The sequence below is a fragment of the Tachyglossus aculeatus genome, chromosome 2 (genome assembly GCF_015852505.1).
Source record: "Tachyglossus aculeatus isolate mTacAcu1 chromosome 2, mTacAcu1.pri, whole genome shotgun sequence".
In the NCBI taxonomy this organism is placed as follows: domain Eukaryota; kingdom Metazoa; phylum Chordata; class Mammalia; order Monotremata; family Tachyglossidae; genus Tachyglossus; species Tachyglossus aculeatus.
In genome coordinates this window covers 48258921-48281302 of record NC_052067.1, presented here as the reverse complement: position 1 = coordinate 48281302, position 22382 = coordinate 48258921, and the positions used below count along the sequence as shown (strand labels likewise).

General features: G+C 47.0%; 1 protein-coding gene across 5 annotated transcripts in view; it reads right to left on the bottom strand.

Annotated features, from left to right (window-relative positions):
* Positions 1-22382, bottom strand: part of SEPTIN7 (septin 7) — a 146460-nt gene that overhangs the window by 26035 nt on the left and 98043 nt on the right. For all 5 annotated transcript variants that reach the window (XM_038766479.1, XM_038766489.1, XM_038766513.1 and 2 more), the window contains exons 10-11: positions 18247-18298; positions 4461-4586 (exon numbers count right to left, since the gene is read on the bottom strand). In XM_038766479.1, coding sequence (XP_038622407.1) covers positions 4461-4586; positions 18247-18298 — 178 coding nt within the window. The remainder of the gene's footprint in view (positions 1-4460; positions 4587-18246; positions 18299-22382) is intronic.

Sequence of the window (22382 nt, the reverse complement as noted above, 5' to 3'; positions counted from 1 at the left end):
ATAGCATCACGATCCTCCCCATCTCTCAAAGCCGGGATCTTGGCTTTACCCTTGACTCTTCTTTCCCATCCGCACAGTAAATCCGGTCGGTTTCTCCTCCCCAGCGTCTCCTGCATCCACTCCTTTCAATTCGTTTTGGGTCCCCGGCTTCTCTCCTCGGCGGTCCGCGTCTCACTCCGCTGCCTGGATCGTTTTCCCAAAATACTGCTTGGCACACATCTCCCCACTCCTCAAAATCCACCTAGGGCTGCCCATTTCTCTCCACAGCCAGGAAAAACACCTCACCATCGGTTTTATGGCACGTCTTCAGCTCTCTTCCCTCCTACTTCTCAGTCTCTTCCCCTGCTACACCCCAGCACAACTCTTGGCTCCCCTCAAGTTACCTATTCATTCATTCAATCGTATTTATTGAGCGCTTACTGTGTGCAGAGCACTGTACTAAGCGCTTGGGAAGTACAAGTTGGCAACATATAGAGACGGTCCCTACCCAACACCTATTTACTCATTCAATTGTATTTATTGAGCGCTTACTGTTGTGCAGAACACACAGTATTCACCGTGCCTCATTCTCATCTCACTCACACCTTCCCTGCGGCCTGAAATGCCTTTCCACTTTCCACCTGACGGATGAGAGTTCTCCTTATCTCCTACGTCACGGGTTCGAATCCCAGCTCCGCCACCTGTCAGCTGTGTGACCTTGGGCATGCCACTTCATTTCTCTGTGCCTCAGTTCCCTCATCTAGCAAATGGGGATTAAGACTGTGAGCCCCAAGTGGGACAACCTGCTCACCTTGTATCCCCCCCAGCGCTTAGAACAGTGCTTTGCACATAGTAAGCGCTTAACAAATACCACCGTTATTATCATTATGCCCTTCTGGACTCACATCTCCCCTAGGAGGCCTTTCCCAACGGACAAATGGTGCGACTAGTACACGGAGCTCGGGCCGGGGAGTAAGACGCTCTGGGATCTAATCCCTCCGCTACGTATCTGCTGTGTGACCTTGGGCAAGTCACTTTACTTCTCTGGGTCTCAATTCCCTCATCTGCAGAATAAGGATTCAACAGAGCAGCAGCGTGGCTCAGTAGAAAGAGCCCGGGCTTTGGAGTCAGGGGTCATGGGTTCCAATCCCGGCTCCGACGCTTGTCAGCTGTGTGGCTCTGGGCAAATCGCTTCACTTCTCTGTGCCTCAGTTCCCTCATCTGTAGAATGGGGATTAAGACTATGAGCCCCCCGTGGGACAACCTGATCACTTTGTATTCTCCCTCCGGTGCTTAGAACAGTGCTTTGCACATAGTAAGCGCTTAACAAATCTATCATTAGTTAATTAATTAACCACCCCAGTGCTTAGAACAGTGCTTTGCACACAGTAAGTGCTTAATAAATGCCATTATTATTAGTATATAGCTGTTCTCCCTCCTCCCCAGACTGTGAACCCCGTGTGGGACCTGATTCCCTTGGATTTACCCCAGGGCTTAGTAAGCACTTAACAAATACCATAGTTGTTATTATTATTATAAGCACTTAACAAATACCACAATTATTATTATTATTTCCACCTTCCTCAACTTGCCATTTCAACACTTCCCCACTCCTCAAGAACCTCCAGTCGTTGTCCATCCACCTCTGCATCAGACAGAAACTCCTTACCGTCGGCTTTAAAGCACTCATTCGGCTTGCTCCCTCTGACCTTACCTCGCTGCTTTCCTATCACAAAACAACCCACACACTTCACTCCTCTAATGCTGACCTACTCAACGTACCTCCGTCTTGTCTCCGACTTCTTGCCCACATCCTGCCTCTGGCCTGTAACGCCTTCTCTCTTCATATCTGACAGATGATCGCTCTGCTTAGTATTAAAAGCACATATCCTCCAAGATGCCTTCCCCAACTGGGCCCTCACTTCTTCCTCTCCCACTCCGTTCCGTGTCACCTTTGTACTTGGATTTGCACCTTTTTATTCACCCCCGCCTCAGCCTCATAACACTTACGTGCCTATCTGTAATTCATTTATCTCAATTTATTTCCCCCGCCTCTAGACTGGAAGCTCACTGTGTCTGGTACGTTTACTCTCCCAAGCACGCAGCACAGTGCCCTGCACGCAGTAAGCAGTCAATCGATACGCCGGACTGATCAATTCCCTTCAGCGACTCCTAAACTCACACCAGCTTCACGGCACTTTATCTTCAGACTTTCTTGCTGCCTCCACTCTGGAATTTTTTTTGGGTGTCTTCTGCTAGAGTGAGCAGTCTTGAATTCCACTGGACTCTCCCCCAAGCGCTCCGGCTCTGATTCACTCATTCAGTCGTATTTATTGAGCGCTTACTGTGTGCAGAGCACTGTACTATGCTCTGATCACAGCAGGCGTTCAATAAACATCATCGATTGATATAATTAAGGATAACCTAGGTGGTGAAGAGCAGATCGGAGGACAGAGGGCTCTGTTTCTCGCTTCCTGTGGAATCCCATTTCGATAGCATTCCCTAGACGTTATGATTCGGTGTGGTGAAATGCTCCTTGGACTTGAAAATCTTCCTTTCCTGGTCCTGGGGTCAAGCTCAATGCCTGTGTGAAGTTGCTCTTCCTCTTCGCACTCTTAGGAGCTCAGGCAACACTTGTCCCATGAAACCCCTTCTCCCCTTTACCTCCTACTACAATTTACATTTAACCATTTCACCCATTCCAGGGCGAGTGCTCTTCTCAGCAGGGTTAAAGTAGTCTCACCCTCAGAGGTGCATAATTAGGGCTGCTTTGGGGCTGAGAAGAGATGGTGAATACTGTACCCAGGAGAAGATGTGGCAGGAAACCTCCCACCACCCCCGAGTAATCACACCGGTTCCATTATCCTGAAACCAGGCGGGGTCTAACCTACATTGGAAGTGGAGGGATCACATTCCCTGCCGAGATCGGCCTGCTCCCTTGACCTCATTACTAAGAGAAGCTAGAGGCCTCCTCCTGCAAAAATAAAACTTCAAAATACGGGTCAGCTTCACGTCCTTCCAGCTTTTTGAAACGTGCAGCGTTTCCTCAAACAGAATCAGAACAGAGGTTGATATAATTTCCCCTCCTGAACAAGTCCGGCAGGTACGGTAACTTTTTTTAAAAAGCGGCATCTTTCAAAGCTGTGTGTTAAAAAGAAAGAGGCTGAGGCCCGAGATCCCAAAACACTGACGGAACGAATGGAAGAGAGCTGATGGGAGTTAAAGATGACATTTTAGGAGTCTATTAGCGCGCTGGCCAATCACTTCCAGCTGAGCGACCACATCCAGGAGCGGACACCCCACATTACGGACGATGTCCGTCGGCTCGGCTCTCGGCTCATTCACCGATACTCTAGCCGATACATTTTATAAATGCTTAGAGGGGGCTAGATATCTAAGTTTCACACTCAGATACGCATGCTTGGACCAAAGGAACTGCTTAAACAGAGGGAAAATCACGGCTAGCTGTAAAACACTCTGCTGTTAGAAGTCAGAATCTGATCTGTAGTATTTTACACTCAAAATGAAATGGATCCTATTTAGAGAGAGTCAAGGGTGATTCGCTTAGTCCTAGATTAGTGTGGACTACGAGATGCAGCATGCTTGGCCCTGAATCTACGGGAGGTCAGAGCGAAATAAAAACCCTTATAAATCACTGTGGAAGCCCCTCTCCTCCCTGGCTTCTGAGGACAATGACAAGTGACCGAAGACGATGTATATTTTGATTGAAGGAAGGAAAAAAAGACCCGTAACATACACAGAACACTTTCTCGAACAATTACAAAGGAATAATAGAACACCCTCCAAAAAGAACTCCAGAAATACTGATTTCACACGGTGCTGAATGACTGCTCGTTTAAATGAGGCCTTCCTTAAGCCCTCATTTCCTCTACTCCCTCTCCCTTTCGTGTTGCCTTTGTACCTGGATTTGTACCCTTCTTTCATCCCACCCTCAGCCCCCTTTTGCTATATATCCATAACTTATTTTCATGTCGGTCTCCGCCTCTAGACTGTAAGACCCTTGGGGTCGAAGGATGTATCTACCAACCCTGTCATACTGTACTCTCCAAAGCACTTAATGCAGTGTTGAGCACACATTAAGCTCTCAATAAATACCACTGGTATTTCCTTTGTACCCCCAGATTCCCATTATCCAAAGGGGGAATGAAGGATGCAAGTCCTTTCGGTGAACTCCAGTCAACTCCAGATCATAAATCCATGGAAATACTTTTCCATCTGTAGCCCTTATTGGAGCCTCAGACAACACGGCTATTCTGGAAGAGCACTAGTACATAGCTCTAGAAACTTTCTACTATAACTGCCCTTGCCAAGGAGGTTCCCAGGATTTTACTAGGGAACTGGGAGGAAATCCAAGGAAATGAAACCAACGACAGGTATAACAATGGTGGGAGGAGAGCCTGTGGTACCCTCCCTTCAAAAACACACACACACACACACAAAACCCCCCAAAGTACACTTACTTTGTGAGCTGTCCTTTGTTTTTGTTGTTGTCAACTCCATTGTATGTCACCGCCGCCAGCTTTCGGCTCCTGTAATTCTCATAGTGCACATTGTTGGTCACATCCTTCAGGTCCTGCATGTGAGTTCTGTCATGAGAAATGAAGATATCAGTCGAGTTAGTTGCTTGTATCCAAGGAGCGCATTTACAAAGCCATCGACTATAGCTATAGCTCTGATTTTGTTGGAGAACAGAATGAACTTCCAAGCTTGCCAAGAATAAGGAATACGGAAGACCCAAAAGCTGAAAATTACCGACCTGCTCCAAACTGACTCGGCCTGAGTTGGGTGCTGAGACCACCCAAGCTCAGCCTGGGTCAGGACCAAAAGGGAGCCTCATCTTTGGAGGTAAGGGATAAGCTGGAAAACAGGAATGATTGCTCCACGGGCCAGCTGGAATTTGTGGTTCCAGTAACAAGCAGAGAAATCACTTCAGGCTTGAAACACCGCAATCAATCGATGCTATTGATTTTGATGGCATTTGTTAAGCACCTTTTTGCGCCAGGCTGGAGTAGATACAAGCGAATCAGGCTGTACGCACCCAAGTCCCACATGGGGCTCACTGGATTAATCCCTGTTTTACAGATGAGGTAACTGAGGCCCAGAGAAGTGAAGGGACGTGTCACACAGCAGACAAGCGGCAGAGCGGGAATTAGAACCCAGGTCCTTCCGACTCCCGGGCCTGTGCTCTATTCATTCGATCGTATTTATTGGGCGCTTACCGCATGCAGAGCACTGTACTAAGCGCTTGGGAAGGACAAGTTGGCCACATATAGAGACGGTCCCTACCCAACGGCGGGATCCACTAGGCCCCACTGCTTCCCTGGTTCCAGTAACAGACGGGGAGAATTCTACAGGCTTGAAACACCACAATGAATCAGTGGTATTACAGTGTGGAGAACACTGCAACTGGCATTTGGAAAGAGTACAACATGACAGAGTTGGTGGACCTGATCCCTGCACTCAGGGAGCTTGACCAGTCCCTAAATGGGGCCCGGGAGAGCATAGGGACACAGGTAGACTGGGAAAGACCAGGAAACTGGACCGCACGTGAACGTGGCTTTGGCCCAGCTCAACCGTTTTCCAAGATCTGTGGGTCGGAGCTAAATCCTACGCCGGTGACCGGTGGTCTCCATTCCTACTGAGGCCAAGGGAGCTGGAAATGGACTACAATTACAGTAAAGAGGATCCAGGCTACCTGCAAGGGAAAACATCCTGATGATTCGCGTCGGTAGATGCCGGAATGGGTCGGCTAGGGTTTGTGGAGCCTCTGCTTCTGGGAGCAGGTGATGGAACGGACTGGTTTGGACGGTTCAATTCCCGTTTGAAGAGGAAGTGATGGACTGCCACTTGAAAATCTCTCCCTGCTTGCAGTCCTGCTGTATCAAGCACTTAGTACAGTGCTCTGCACACACTAAGCGCTCAATAAATATTACTGAATGAATGAATCAAATGTACCCACCTGCAAAATCCTAGCCTTTTTCAGCCCTCAAGTGCCGTTTTTTTTAAAGGGCGATAGGATGGCACGATCGTGGACTGTAAGCTTCTTGTGGGCAGGGAAGGTGCCCATCCTTACTCTCCCAAGCACTTAGGACACCCAGTAAGTGCTCGACAGATACCACCGATTGACGGCGCGGTGCTCAGGATCAACCACAGAGCCCATCAAAGATAAGGAGCTAAAGGGGACTGATACAGGCTTCTCCTCCGCTCTCCTCTCACTTGGATCTGTGACCTTTGGGCATTTGATATTCACTCCACCCTCAGCCCTACAGCAGTTCTGTACCTATTTATAAATTATATATTAATTTATATTAATATCTGTCTCCCTCTATAGACTGTAGCATAAATAGCAATAAGCAGCAGAAAAGCAGCGTGGCTCAGTGGAAAGAGCCCGGGCTTTGGAGTCAGAGGTCGTGGGTTCAAATCCCGGCTCCGCCAATTGGCAGCTGTGTGACTTTGGGCAAGTCACTTCACTTCTCTGTGCCTCAGTGACCTCATCTGTAAAATGGGGATTAAGATTGTGAGCCCCCCGGGACAACCTGCTCACCTTGTAACCTCCTCAGTGCTTTGCAAATAGAAAGTTCTAAATAAATGCCAACATTATTATTATTATTATGATTATGCTGCTGCTCCCCTTCTAGACTGTAAGCTCTTTATCGGCAGGGAACACGTCCCCTAACTGTTGCATTGTACTTTCCCAAGCACTTAATACAGTGTTCTGCATGTAGAAAGTGCTCAATAAATACCACTGATCGACTGATTGACGCTTGGGGTGGTACTCTGTTGTTACCTAGCCTGGTCTAGGAAATTTTGAACTTCTTTTCTCATTATACAAAGTTGTTTCTTAGTACTACAGAGGCAAATCATTAACCTCTTTGACAATCCCAGACTGAGCCCCCTTTCTCCCCTCCACTTCCCCAACGCCCCCACCCTACCTCCTTCCCCTCCCCACAGCAATTATATACAGTTGTACGGATTTATTACTCTATTTTACGTGTACATATTTACTATTCTATTTATTTCGTTAATGATGTGCATATAGCTTTAACTCTACTTGTTCTGACAATTTTGAGACCTGTCTCCATGTTTTGTTTTGTTGTCCATCTCCCCCTTCTAGACTGGGAGCCCGTTGTTGGGTAGGGACTGTCTCTATATGCTGCCGACTTGGACTTCCCAAGCGCTTAGTACAGCACTCTGCACACGGTAAGTGCTCAATAAATACGATTGAATGAATGAATGAATTTCAAACCCCAATCACTAGGCGGGTATTTGGATCTACCATGAATTTCTGCCCTCCCCGACACCATTCAGATGGACCTTTGACAATAGCAGGTTCTCTTAAATAGACATTACTTTTCTCCCTCTTTTCCCATCCTCTTTTCAGTTGCACACATCCAGCCTTCTGCAGCAAAGCAGTTCCAAAGACCTGGCCTGACAGCCACGGAGAAGGGCTAAGATCTTCCAGCCTCCTCCTTACCCTATTATCCCAGCGGTAGCTTGCAAGCCATTGTGTTGTGGACTGGATATCTTCCTACTTATCTTATTTATTATCTACTTCTATCCTACTTATTTTATTTTGTTGGTATGTTTGGTTCTGTTCTCTGTCTCCCCCTTTTAGACTGTGAGCCCACTGTTGGGTAGGGACTGTCTCTATGTGATGCCAATTTGTACTTCCCAAGCGCTTAGTACAGTGCTCTGCACATAGTAAGCGCTCAATAAATACGATTGATTGATTGATTGGATAGGGAATAGCTAGGAGAAAAGCTCCCCAAGATTTTCCTCCTCTTCGCCTCTAGATCGTGAGCTCTTGGCAGGCACGAAACGTGTCTGTTGGATTGTGCTCTCCCAATCACTTAGTCCTGCTCTGCACACAATATATGTGCAATAAATACCACTGATGCCCACCTTCCCTATCCCCTCCTTCACTGCAGCTGAGAAGCCCTGTGCAATGGAGAGGCAGCCTTAGTGGAAAGAGCACGATCTTGGGGGTGAGAGGTCATGGGTTCTAATCCCAGCTCCGCCACTTATCAGCTGTGTGACTTTGGGCAAGTCACTTCACTTCTCTGTGCTTCAGTTACCTCCTCTGTAAAATGGGGATAAAGACAGTGAGCCCCATGTGGGACAACCTGATCACCTTATATCTACCCCAGCACTTAAAACAGTGATTGGCAAATAGTAAGCACTTAACAAATACTATTATTATTAAGTCTCCACAGGGAAACATCTGGGAGTCGCCTGCTCCTCTTTCCCCTCTACCTCTTTCAACCCACTGAAAGAGAGGCTCCTCAATCTTTGCTCGGAGTGGAGATAAAGCCGTCCTGGGAGGTAAGGGTTTTATTTTTTAGTATTCTGAAAGAGGTTGTCACTTTAGCAAATCTGCTGTATTTGAGGTGAAGATACATGGTAAATACCGATAACTTTCACGGTCAATGTTGGCAGGGATGTTTTTATTTAGCTGACAAATTAGAGATTCAATCATCACAGAAAACGTGAGGCTTCTCCAAAGTGGAGGCTTGAATGAATTTACTGACTTTTTTTGGTCATTCCAAAAAAAAAAAAAAAAAACCCCAAAAAATAACAAGCCAAAAAAATTCCAAAAACCCACAAGCTTAAGCAGTTTTGTTTTGAATCAGATCCTACAGCACTCTACTTTTGGGGGTGGGGAGAAGGTAAGGAAAATCATCATGAGATTTTTTCATTTGACGATTACCCACTAACGTTACTGTCTTAAAAACCTACGGCCAGTTTCAGAGTTGTACATTTCAACAAGAATGCATAAGAATATCGAACTGAGGGGCTGAACAGACAATAGCCTTTCGCCAGCGGATCAATACAGAGTAGATTTTACTTTGTCCTCAGCACTTTCGAGCCCAAAGCAAAGAAAGGAACTTTGCCGTCTCCGCCGCCGCACTTCCTTTTGGGCCAAAGATCACAGGATTAGGTAACTGCAGCTGGACTTTCCATTTGTTCATGTGCTGAGGAACCCAAATCCTGGCTGGGGCAGCCTCAGCCAACTCCGGGGAAGGAGGGGAAGCTGTCGGAACCGAATTTACCCAGCCAGTTTCTGGAAGTGATTGGCCTTGAACCATTAAAACGAAACCCGAAGCCTGGCGGAAGAGACTGTGGTAGAGGCTTCAGCTATTTTTACCTTATAATGCTGGAACTCCTTGCTTTAACGAACATTGGCTAAGCGTACTTTTCTCGGGGTCTTTGTTCTTTCCCTCCCCTCCGGATTCTAAGCTCGCTGTGGTCAGGGAATGTCTGTTGTATTGTACTCTCCCAAGCACTTGGGACAGTGCTCTGCCCACAAGTGAGCGCTCAATAAATACCATTGAGTGATTTATCTGACAGACCATTCATTCATTCCATCACAACTTGTACTTCCCAAGCGCTGAGTACAGTGCTCTGCACACAGTAGGTGCTCAATAAATACGATTGAATGAATGAATATTTATTGAGCGCTCACTGTGTGCAGACCACTGTACTAAGCGCTTGGGAAGTACAAGTCGGCAACATCCCCTGCCTTACCTCCTTCCCCTCCCCAAAGCACCTGTATTTATGTATATATGTTCGTACATACTTCTCTATCTATTTATTTTATTTGTACATATTTATTCTATGTATTTTATTTTGTTAATATGTTTTGTTTTGTTCTCTGTCTCCCCCTTCTAGACTGTGAGCCCACCGTTGGGTAGGGACCGTCTCTGTATGTCGCCGACTTGTACTTCCCAAGCGCTTAGTACAGTGCTCTGCACACAGTAAGCGCTCAATAAATATGAATGAATGAATGAATGAACATATAGAGACGGTCCCTACCCAACAACGGGCTCACAGTCTAGGAGGGGGAGACAGACAACAAAACAAAACACGTGGACGGGTGTCAAGTCATCAGAGTAAAGAGAAGTAAAGCTAGATGCCCATCATTAACAAAATAAATAGAATAGTAAATATGTACAAGTAAAATAAATCGAGTAATCTTCCAGACTGTGAGCCCACTGTTGGGTAGGGACTGTCTCTATTTGTTGCCAACTTGTACTTCCCAAGCGCCTAGTACAGTGCTCTGCACACAGTAAGTGCTCAATAAATATGATTAATAAATCTGTACAAACACATATACAGAACATTACTCTCCCCACCTTCAAAGCCTTATTCAAATCACATCTCCTCCAAGAGGCCTTCCTTGATTAAATCCTCCTTTCCCCTACTCCCTTCTGGTTCACTCCTGCACTTGAATTTTTACCCTTTATTCCCCCTGCCCCAGCACTTATTCATTCGTTCCTTCCATCAATCGTATTTATCGAGCGCCTTCTGTGTGCAGAGAACTGTACTAAGGGCTTGGGAGAGTACAACAATAAGACCCGTTCCCTGCCCTCGATGAGCATACAGTCTAGAGCGGGGGGAAACAGACAATAATACAAATAAATGAATTACAGATATGTATGGAAGTGCTGTAGGGCTGGGAAGGGGTCAGAATAAAGGGAGCAAGTCAGAACAACGCAGAGGGGAGTGGGACAAGAGGCAGGGGGGGCTTAGGGAAGGCTTCCTGGAGGAGATGGGCCTACAATAAGGATTTTGGGGGGCGAGGAGGGAATAACTGTCTGTTGGATATGAGGGAGGGCGTTTCAAGTCAGAGATGGGATGTGGGTGAGGGGGTCAGCGGTGAGACGGGTGAGATCAAGGAACAGGTTACCTTTAGAGGAGCTAAGTGTGCGGGATGCGCTGTGGTGGGAGAGAAGCCAAGTGAGGTAGGAGGGGGCAAGGTGATGGACTACTTTAAAGCCAAGTGATGAGGCGTTTTCGTTTCGTGCGGAGCTAGATGAACAACCCCTGGAGGTTTCTTGAGGCATGGGGTGAAACGCCCTGAATGTTTTTATGGAAGAATGACCCAGGCAGCAAAGTGAAGGGTGGGCTGGAGTGGGGAGGCTGGGAGGTCGGCAAGGAGGTTGATGCGGGATCGGAGTGACTGTATTAACACGGTAGGAGTTTGGATTGAAAGGGAAAGGTGGTTTTTAATCATCATTATTAGATGATAATTAATGAATCATTATTTAAATAATCAAATCATTATTTTATCATTATTGTATTTATTATTCTCCTGTATTATTAATTAATATCAATTAAATAATTAATCATTACTAGGTGGCATGTATTAAGCGCTTACTATGTGCAAAGCACTGTTCTAAGTGCTGTTGGGTAGGGACCGTCTCCATATGTTGCAAGCTTGTACATCCCAAGCGCTTAGTACAGTGCTCTGCACACAGTAAGCGCTCAATAAATACGATTCAATGAATGAATGAATATAAATTGAGGGATTCCCCACAGTTAGGAGGTTGGAAGCTGAGGAGGAGCCCGCAAAGGAGACAGAATGAACGGCCACAGAGACGAGAGGAGAACCAGAAGAGGACAGAGGCAGTGAAGCCAACGTCAGATAACGTTTCCAGGAGAAGAGGGGGGTTGACAATGTCAATCAATCAATCAATGGTATTTATTGAGCGCTTACTGAGTGCAGAGAACTGTACTAAGCGTTTGGGAAGTACGGTCCCTACCCAACAGTGGGCTCGAAGGCAGCTGAGAGATTGAGGAGGATGAGGATAGAGTAGAGGCCACTGGATTTGGCAAGAAGGAGACCACTGGTGACCTTTGAGAGGGCGGTCGCTGTGGAGTGAAGGGGATGGAAGGCAGATTGGAGGGGGTCAAGGAGAGAATTGGAGGAATTTGTGGCAGTGGAGGTAGACAACTCGCTCAAGGAGTTTGGAGAGGAAAGGCAGGAGATGGGGTGATAACTGGGGGGGCAGCCGTGGGGTGAAGGCAGGGTTTTACAGATATATATTTATGCACATATCTGTCATTTATTTTCATTCCTGTCTCCCCTTCCAGACTGTTAGCCCTTTCTGAGAAGAGAACATATCTACCAACTCTGTTATACTGCACCCTCCCAAGTGCTTAGTACAGTACTCTGCATCTAGCAGGCACTCAATAAATAATGCCAGCTGTCAGCTGTGTGACTTCGGGCAAGTCACAACTTCTCTGTGCCTTGAAGGCAGGGTTTTACAGATATATATTTATGTATATATCTGTCATTTATTTTCATTCCTGTCTCCCCTTACAGACTATTAGCCCCTTCTGAGCAGAGAACATATCTACCAACTCTGTTATATTGCACCCTCCCAAGTGCTTAGTACAGTACTCTGCATCTAGCAGGCACTCAATAAATAATGCCAGCTGTCAGCTGTGTGACTTCATGCAAGTCACTTAACTTCTCTGGGCCTCAGTTACCTCATCTGTAAAATGGGGATGAAGACTGTGATTCCCCACGTGGGACAACCTTCTACCAACTCTGTTATACTGCACCCTCCCAAGTGCTTAGTACAGTACTCTGCATATAGCAGGCACTCAATAAATAACGCCAGCTGTCAGCTGTGTGACTTCGGGCAAGTCACTTAACTTCTCTGGGCCTCAGTTCCCTTTTCTGTAAAATGGGGATGAAGACGTGGGACAACCTGATCACCTTGTAACCTCCCTGGCACTTAGAACAGTGCTTTGCACATAGTAAGCACCTAACAAATGCCATTATTATTATTATTATCAATTGGTGGATTGGTAGTAGAGAAATGTTTCACGAAAGGGGCCATGAGGCGTCGTTCAGAGATGCTTCCTCTCCTGGATTCCTAAGCCCGGGAGCAGTTCAATTGTGACCCTGGAACAGTAGTTATTCAATATTGAGTGTACGCACAGCACAGGGGACTCCAAAGAACTACCAAACACATGATATGATCCAGCTCTTCCCACTAGGCAGAGGCCGGGAAAAGCAGCAATTCCCAGTACCTGGATGGAATTCAGAAGCGGCATTCTCTCGTACATCAAATACCCACCTGCTACAAGTTTCTTCCCTACCGCAGCCTCAAAAAAATCTACCACCTCCACATCCTTGTGGCTTGGGGAGAGGATCAAGCTTGGTGAGGACCCCAATGACTTCCAATTCTCTCTCCCCTCAATCTGGATCAATTCTGCCACCGACCAACAGCATTTTCCTCCTTTCTTGAGTCTTTTCCTTTAGAGCTCTTGTCTTTGAAAGGTTTAACTCTCCAAGTTGCTCTCGCACTTCTCTACTGTCCTTCCAGTGGAAGACCTTGGGGCATTTTTCAGAGGGCAAGTCGAGCGCATTTCCCCATCTCCTCTTCACTTGTTTCTGATGTCAAACGCACTCATCCACTGAGAAGCAGCGTGGCTCAGTGGAAAGAGCACAGGCTTGGGTTCTAATCCCGGCTCCGCCACTTAACAATAATAATGGCATTTATTCAACGCTTACTATGTGCAAAGCACTGCTCTAAGCGCTGGGGAGGTTACAAGGTGATCGGCTTGTCCCACGGGGGGCTCACAGCCTTCATCCCCATTTTACAGATGAGGGAACTGAGGCCCAGAGAAGTGAAGTGACTTGCCCAAAGTCGCACGGCTGACAATTCGCAGAGCTGGCATTTGAACCCACGACCTCGGACTCCAAAGCCCGGGCTCTTTCCCCAGAGCCACGCTGCTTGTCAGCTGTGTGACTTTGGGCAAGTCATTTCACTTCTCTGTGCTTCGGTTCCCTCATCTGTAAAATGGGGATGAAGACTGTGAGCCCCACGTGGGACAACCTGATTACCTTGTATCCCCCCAGCGCTTAGAACAGTGCTCGGCACATAGTAAGCGCTTAAAAAATACCATCATTATTATTATCCACTTCAGGGCTCATTCCTTTCCACAGTCCTTTTGGAGTTCATGTCCTCCTGCTAATTGAGAGCCTCTAATTCTGCTCATTGCCACTAAACCATTGCCATTATTTTGTTAATGATGTGCATTTAGCTTTCAATCTATTTGTTCTGACGACTTGACACCCGTCCACATGTTTTGTTTTGTTGCCTGTCTCCCCCTTCTAGACCGTGAGCCCGCTGTTGGGTAGGGACCGTCTCTATATGTTGCCGACTTGTACTTCCCAAGCGCTTAGTACAGCGCTCTGCACAGAGTAAGCGCTCAATAGATACGATTGAATGAACGAATGAATAAGCTTTGGCTTTCGGCTTCTGCCCGGTTTGTGCTTCAGGGTTGGGAGAAGCAGTGCGGCTCAGTGGAAAGAGGCCGGGCTTTGGAGTCAGTGGTCATGGGTTCAAATTCCGGCTCTGCCACTTGTCAGCTGTGTGACTTTGGGCGAGTCACTTAACTTCTCTGGGCCTCAGTTACTTCATCTGGAAAATGGGAACTGACTGTGAGCCCCCCATGGGACAACCTGATCACCTTGTAACCTCCCCAGCGCTTAGAACAGTGCTTGGCACAAGGTAAGCACTTAATAAATGCCATGATGATGATGATGATTATTATTACTAGTTCCCTGGATTCAGAAAGGAATCCCCCCAGCTTCCAATTCTCTCTCCCCTCAATCTGGCTCAATTTTGCCACCAACCAACAGCATTTTACTCCGTTCTTGATTCTCTTCCTTAGTTGTCTCTGAAAGGTTTAAAGGTCTCGATTGGGCCCCCGATCTCGGGCCCACTGCCAAATGCCCTCGGCGCTTAGCCTGTTTCCCCTGCCTCCGTTTCCCCCCTCCGCCCCACGGTAGCCAAACCAGTCTCAGAGACGCCCGATGATCTCTGCAAGGCCAGGGGTGAGCGACTGGTCTCCGAGCCAATTCAAAAGTATCCCAGGGTCGGCCGCCACGGTGTTTCTCGGAAATGAGGGCGAACCGTGAGTGGTCGTATAAAAGCTGAAATGTAATTAAGTTCCATTCCGAAACCTGCCCTGACACGCTGACCGGACCCTATCAGAATGCAAAATTGTAGACCCCTCTCCGCCGTCCCCTCCCTATTTCCTTTCCCATCCACTATTCCTAGGGGCTTTCTTGCCGGCTTCCTGGCGTCCGTCCGCCATCCTCGCAGCCCACCTCCAGAGTATTTAATTCTTTTCTGATTAACTGGGGGGCTTCGTCGCCCCGACTCAAGCCACGGGGGCCGCCACCCGCCAGAGGGAAGGGAGGAAAATGTTTCGGGGTCCCAGGCACCTGTGAGCCCGGGGCCCAGCTTCTTGTCCAAAGCGTGGATGTGTCCCCTCTTGCTCCTCCGTGAGCTCCTGCTCCCTTTCTAGCTGCCCGTCCCCTCTGGTCGCCACAGAGGGACCGGATAACCCGGAGGCATCCACTACAGAGGCGGGGCTGAGAGGAAGCTGTGAGAAGGGACTGGCAAGCCACCATTCCCTCCTCCCCTGGTCCAAGGAAGGCAGAAGAGATGAGGCAGCCTTCAACAGAACAGCGCTTTGCACAGAGTAAGCGCTGATCCCGCCTCCGCCAACTGCCAGCTGTGTGACTTTGGGCAAGTCGCTTCACTTCTCTGGGCCTCAGTTCCCTCATCTGGAAAATGGGGATTAAGCCTGTGGGCCCCCCCGGGGGACAACCTGATCACCTTGTAACCCCCCCAGCGCTTAGAACAGTGCTTTTGCACATAGTAAGCGCTTAATAAATGCTATCATTATTATTATTATTAAGAAATGCCATTATCAATAGCAACCTGATCACCTTGTAACCTCCCCAGCGCTTAGAGCAGTGATTTGCACATAGTAAGCGCTTAATAAATGCTATCACTATTATTATTATTAATAAATGCCATTATCAATAGCAACCTGATCACCTTGTAACCTCCCCAGCGCTTAGAACAGTGCTTTGCACATAGTAAGTGCTTAATAAATGCAATCATTATTATTAATAATAAATGCCATTATCAATAGCAACCTGATCACCTTGTAACCTCCCCAGCGCTTAGAACAGTACTTTGCACATAGTGAGAGCTTAATAAATGCTATCATTATTATTATTATTATTAATAAATGCCATCATCAATAGCAACCCGATCACCTTGCAACCTCCCCAGCGCTTAGAACAGTGCTTTGCACATAGTAAGCGCTTAATAAATGCTATCATTATTATTATTAATAAATGCCATTATCAATAGCAACCTGATCACCTTGTAACCTCCCCAGCACTTAGAACAGTGCTTTGCACATAGTAAGCACTCAATAAATGCTATCATTATTGCTATTACTATTAATAAATGCCATTATCAATAGGAAGCCAGGGGTCAGGGATACTGATAAGAGTTTGCATCCATTTTGGCCCAAGGCAGCACGGAATCTGCGTGGAAGAGAAATGGGAGCTTAAATAATAATAATAATAATAATTATGGTACTTGTTAAGCGCTTACTATGTGCCAAGCTCTGTTCTAAGTGCTGGCGTACATACAGGTTAATCGGGTTGGACACGGTCCCTGTCCCCCATGGGGCTCACACTCGTGGATCAGTGGAAAGAGCCCGGGCTTTGGAGTCCGAGGTCCTGGGTTCAAATCCCAGCTCCGTCACTTGGCTGGGGCCCGTGCTCTATCCACTAGGCTATGCTGCTTCTCTAAATCCATCCGAGATCTCCGATTCTTCCGCCCTTTCAGTCCCACCCTATCCGAGCTGCCTTCCCTCCTGAGTCCTGACCAAATCAGAGAACCCAAACTATAAGTTTTAGAGAAGCAGTGTGGCTCAGTGAAAAGAGCCCGGGCTTTGGAGTCAGAGGTCCTGGGTTCAAATCCTGGCTCCGCCACTTGTCAGCTGTGTGACTTTGGGCAAGTCACTTCACTTCTCTGGGCCTCAGTGACCTCATCTGGAAAATGGGGAATAAGACTGTGAGCCCCACGTGGGACAACCTGATCACCCTGTATCCTCCCCAGCGCTTAGAAGAGTGCTTTGCACATAGTAAGCGCTATTATTAATAAATACCATTATTATTATTAATATTATAAGAAGTCACTGCCCGGGAAATGGCACTGCATCTGTCAGGTGATGGGGAAGAGAGATTAAGGAGGAAATTGGCATTGGGCAGAGGGCTGGGCTACATCAGCAATCAGGGCGTGATGTTTCTCGTCATCATCAAAGGTATTTATTGAGCGCTTAACTTGGTGCAGAGCACTGTATTAAGCACTTGGGAGTAGCAGACCTGTTCCCTGCCCACACCGAGTTTACAATCTAGGCGAGCGCCTCTCCTGAAAACCTTTACTGCATTTTGCAATTTCGTCTCCTCTCTTCCAAATGCTTTCTGACCTTGATTTTCGAGGCGTTAATTCACCTCACCTCTTAGGGACTTCTTCTGCAGCTCCTCAGCAAAAATAGCAAGCCTCTGATCCGGAGTTCTGTTGATTTGCTTGCATCCTTTGGACGCTCACCCGCTGACAGGGGTTCAACTACTATCACATCTCCCTGGACGAGTCCTGCATCCATGGCCATCTCCAGTCCAAAATTGACTTGGATTAATCGGACTCATCTATCCTTCCCAGCCTGTCTGCTCCTTCCATCAAGACACAACAAATGCACTCTGTTCCCTCTGATTAAAGTCGGGGCGATTTGGGAATCCCTTCTGCGCCCCGGCCCTCACGTCCAAGAGGATGCTACACCCCGATGCCTCTATTTCTTGAGTTGCCCAATCAATCTCTGAATCCACCACTATTTCCCACCTCCTGGCGACAATCTCTTATCATGCCTGGTGACAACAAATCTTCTCCTGTCCCCTCTCTCTTTGTCCCAACGCGACGACGAAAAAGGTCATTTTCTCTTTTGGCCTTTCTCCCTTCCAATCAGCTTTGGCAACTCTGCTTTGTTTGTACAACTGTCAGCTGTGAGACTCTGGGCAAGTCACTTGACTTCTCTGTGCCTCAGTTCCCTCATCTGTAAAATGGGGACTAAAACTGTGAGCCCCCCCGGGGGACAACCTGATCACCTTGTAACCTCCCCAGCGCTCAGAACAGTGCAGCTGTGCTAATTCAACCCATCCAATTTAAGCCCCTCATCTCTCGTTTTTTTGTTCCTCTTTAGCCAACTGACTTACTGCATCAGCTACTCCCTCGTTCGCTCATTCAACCGTATCTATTGAGTGCTTACTGTGTGCAGAGCACTGTACTGAGCGCTTGGAAAGTACAATTCGGCAACAGATAGAGACAATCCCTACCCAACGACAGGCCCTCAGCCATCCCTTCTAGACTGTGAGCCCGCTGTTGGGTAGGGACCGTCTCTAGATGTTGCCAACTTGTACTTTCCAAGCGCTTAGTACAGTGCTCTGCACACAGTAAGCGCTCAATAAACACGATTGAATGAATGAATGAATGAATCTTGATAGTGTTTCTCTTCCTATCTTCCATTCACTTCAATTCCATCCTTTCACACCCCCTTATTCGTACCTTTGATGTCACTTACCTTATTAACATGTTCCTTAGAATTGTGAAATCGCAATGTTCACCATTTTCCACTGCAGAGAAAACACACAAGATGAATTCATTTCAAATGATAATGACCGTGACCATTAATTCAATCATATAAAACACTGCCAAAATCCTCTTGAAGACGCTCCCAGGATACAGGTTAACAACGGTACGTTCTGGTTTTACACGCTTCTCTAGCAATCAGGTGCTTCTTTCTTAATGTCATTTTACTCTGGTCAATGGGCACAGCTGAGGCTGGACTGGGGATGGGTGTTTGGAGCTACCATTAAAGAGCATCCTCCGGACCTGTCTTTATATAAAAACTATGCCCCTGATTCTGGCCGATAGGCTCTCCGGCTTCTAAGTATCTCCCAGCAGTCACGTCTACATCCGATCTGCCGACCGCTGCAGCTCCTGGATTTAAGAATAACCAGATGTGGCTAAAAACCTAAAGGCCATAGCTCTCTTCGGCATCTCCTCCCCCCGGACACCTCCACGGCTGCCTTCCGGTCTGTTTCCGATGCCCCCGCAGCCCCAACAATTTCACCAGTGCTAACGAGACCTCTACGTCTCCCCGACACTCCTCTTCCCCACCTCGGGACGATTTCTAGCGGCAAAAAGGAGGATACAAGGCCGGTTGGGGCCTGCCCGTTCTACCTGATCCACAAAACACGCTTATTTTCGGTGTATCTTTAGCATTTCCTTTTAGCATGGAGAAGCAGCGTGGCTCACTGGAAAGAGCCCGGGCTTCGGAGTCAGAGGTCGTGGGTTCAAATCCCAGCTCCGGCAACTGTCAGCTGTGAGACTTTGGGCAACTCACTTCACTTCTCTGGGCCTCAGTTACCTCATCGGTAAAATGGGGATTAAAACCGTGAGCCCCCGCTCCGTGGGACAACTTGATCACCTTGTAACCTACCCAGCGCTTAGCCCAGTGCTTTGCACATAGTAAGCGCTTACTTAACAAATACCATCATTATTATTATTATTTCCCTGCATTGACTGTGGTTACTTGCACAATTCAGACCCAGTTCCAAGGAATAAGAGGATTTTCTCTCTAGTCCCTTTACACGTTCACTTGGGGATGTTAACTTCAGGAAGACTTTTCAAACAACAAAAAAATCAACATTATTGGAAACGTTTTATGTCGTTAAAACGAATGCCTTTAAAGTGGGAGAAAAAAAAGCGCCGCAGAGTCAAAGCCGTCTCTTTCAGGAACATTATCTAAGTTAAGCCTCATTTCCTGCCAGGCAATGACTGTGAGAAAGTTACAGCATTTCCTGGCCCGCATCCGTCATGACCAATACTTTGTTCTACAGATAAGTGATCTGGAGGGTGCTGCTTTTTCAATCCACGCCCAGTGTGGGTGTATGGGGAGAGGGGAGAAAGGGAGGAAAAGAAATGTCGGAATACAGGTCGCTGAAAAGAGAAGCCTCAGTGGTGGTGTCAGAGGCCGTCATCTGGTGGTGGCGGGGCTGGGGACGCTGGAAAATCTTCCTTCCTACTGTTCCTCGCTGCTCTCCTACTGGGATGGAGCCGGAAGGCGGCTAAAGAGCCAGGGCCCGAGGGTCAGAGGAACTGGGTTCTAATCCTGGCTCTGCCACTTGCCTGCTCCATGTCCTCAGCGAGTCACTTACCTTCCTTGTGAGTCACTTTCCTCATCTGTACGATGGGGACTCAGTACCTGATCTCTCTCCTACTTAGACCAGGAGCCCCATGTGGGACAGGGCCAGAGAAAACGCTTCACAAATCCCACAATTATTATAACTAAAGCAGGGGTGTGCTTTCATTTGGCCCATTCCCAGTCGTCTTAGAGGTAAAAAGTTCGGTGATGACGTTCGGTTTGGGCTTTTATGCCCGTCTGTCTCCCCCCTTCTAGACTGTGAGCCCGCTGTTGGGTGGGGACCGTCTCTATATGTTGCCAACTTGGACTTTCCAAGCGCTTAGTACGGTGCTCTGCACACAGTAAGTGCTCAATAAATATGATGGAATGAAAGAATGAAGGAAATGAGTAAGAATGTTAAAAAAAAAAAAAGCTCATGTCACCAATCTAAGAATTGTTAAAAGACCTCCTCGGAAACTGGGCTAACCTTTCTCCTGGCATGTAGATGGAAATGCTTATAAGGTAGACAAGACCCCCTGTTTCCTCTCCTCCTCCCCACCACCCCCATCCTACTTCCTTCCCCTCCCCACAGCACCTGTATATATGTTTCTACAGATTTATTACTCTATTTATTTTACTTGGACATATTTACTATTTTATTTATTTTGTTAATGATGGGCATGTAGCTTTACTTCTATTTATTCTGATGACCTGACACCCTTCCACGTGCTTTGCTTTGTTGTCTGCCTCCCCCTTCTAGACTGTGAGCCCACTGTTGGGTAGGGACCGTCTCTATATGTCACCGACTTGTACTTCCCAAGCGCTTAGTACAGTGCTCTGCACACAGTAATGGCTCAATAAATACGACTGAATGAAAGAATGAGTGAATATGTGGCCGACTTGTACTTCCCAAGCGCTTAGTACAGTGCTCTGCACACAGTAAGCACTCAATGAATACGATATTACAGTGGTCTGCACACAGTAAGCGCTCAATAAATACGAATGAATGAATGAATGAAGGCAAAGTCAACTGCTATTTCTACTTGGCTTTCACACCGTAATTATTCAGAGGCTCAGAGAGAACCTAAATCTAAAACAATGCAAAAATACTGTCGATTGATTAATACATTGAGGGCCTACTGGATACACAGGCCCAGGAGTCAGAAGGACACGGGTTCTAATTCTGGCTCTGTCACTGGTCCGCTGTGCAATCTTTCATTCATTCATTCAATCGTATTTATTGCATGCTTACTGTGTGCAGAGCACTGTACTAAGTGCTCGGGAAGTCCAAGTTGGCAACATAAAGAGATGGTCCCTACCCAACAGCGGGCTCACAGTCTAGAAGGGGGAGACAGACAACAAAACAGATTAACAAAATAAAATAAATAGAACAAATATGGACAAATAAAATAAATAAATAGAGTAATAAATCCGTACAAACACATATACATATATACAGGTGCTATGGGGAGGGGAAGGAGGTAAGGTGGGGGGAGAGGAAGGAGGGGGCTCAGTCTGGGCTTCCGCTATTGTGCATTGATCACGCCAGGCTTGGTAGGAGCATTAAATGGCTTTCCAAAGCCAATCTTAAACAAGCCAATTAACTTCTCTGTGCCTCGGTTACCTCATCTGTAAAATTTACTCAATCGTATTGAGCACTTACTGGGCGCAGGGCACTGTACTAAGCGCTCGGGAAGTACAAGTCGGCGACATATAGAGGCGGTCCCTACCCAACGATGGGCTCACAGTCTAGAAGGGGGAGTTAATTAAAATGGGAATTAAGACCGCGAACCCTTGTGGGACACGGACTGTGTCCAACCTGATTAGCTTCCTCCTTCCTCAAATGGCCTAAAATCCTAAAATCTGCCAAACAATCACACTTCCCCCCTTCAAAGCCCTACTGAAGGCTCATCTCCTCCAAGAGGCCTTCCCAGCCTGAGCCCCCCTTTTCCTCTGCTTCTCCTCCCCTCCCCATCGCCTTGACTCCCTCCCTCTGCTCTACCCGCCTCCCCATCACACAGCACTTGTGTATAAATGCACATATCTATAATTCTATTTCTTTATATTAACGCCTCTTTATTTGTTCTGATGTCTGTCTCCCCCTCTTTCAGACCGTAAGCCCGTTGTGGGCAGGGATCGTCTCTGTTGCTGAATTGTACTTTTCAAGCGCTTAGTACAGTGCTCTGCACACAGTAACAGCTCAATAAATCCGACCAAATGAATGAGCTTATATCTTACCCCAGCCTGCTTAATAAATACCATTAAAAAAAAAAAAACAAAAAACAAGGAAAAAAAAAGGAAACATAATTTTGGATTTGTATTCGAAGTGAAAATTTACCTAGAATACAAACAGTAGGATCCAGGAAACATTTACTTGAATAGAAAATCTGTCGGGTTTTCCAAGGGAAAACCAAAGAATACTTGCAAATACAGTTTCGGGTAAATAATAATAATGATGGTGTTTGTTAAGCGCTTACTATGTGCCAAGCACTGTTCTAAGCGCTGCAAGGGGGATACAAGGTGATCAGGTT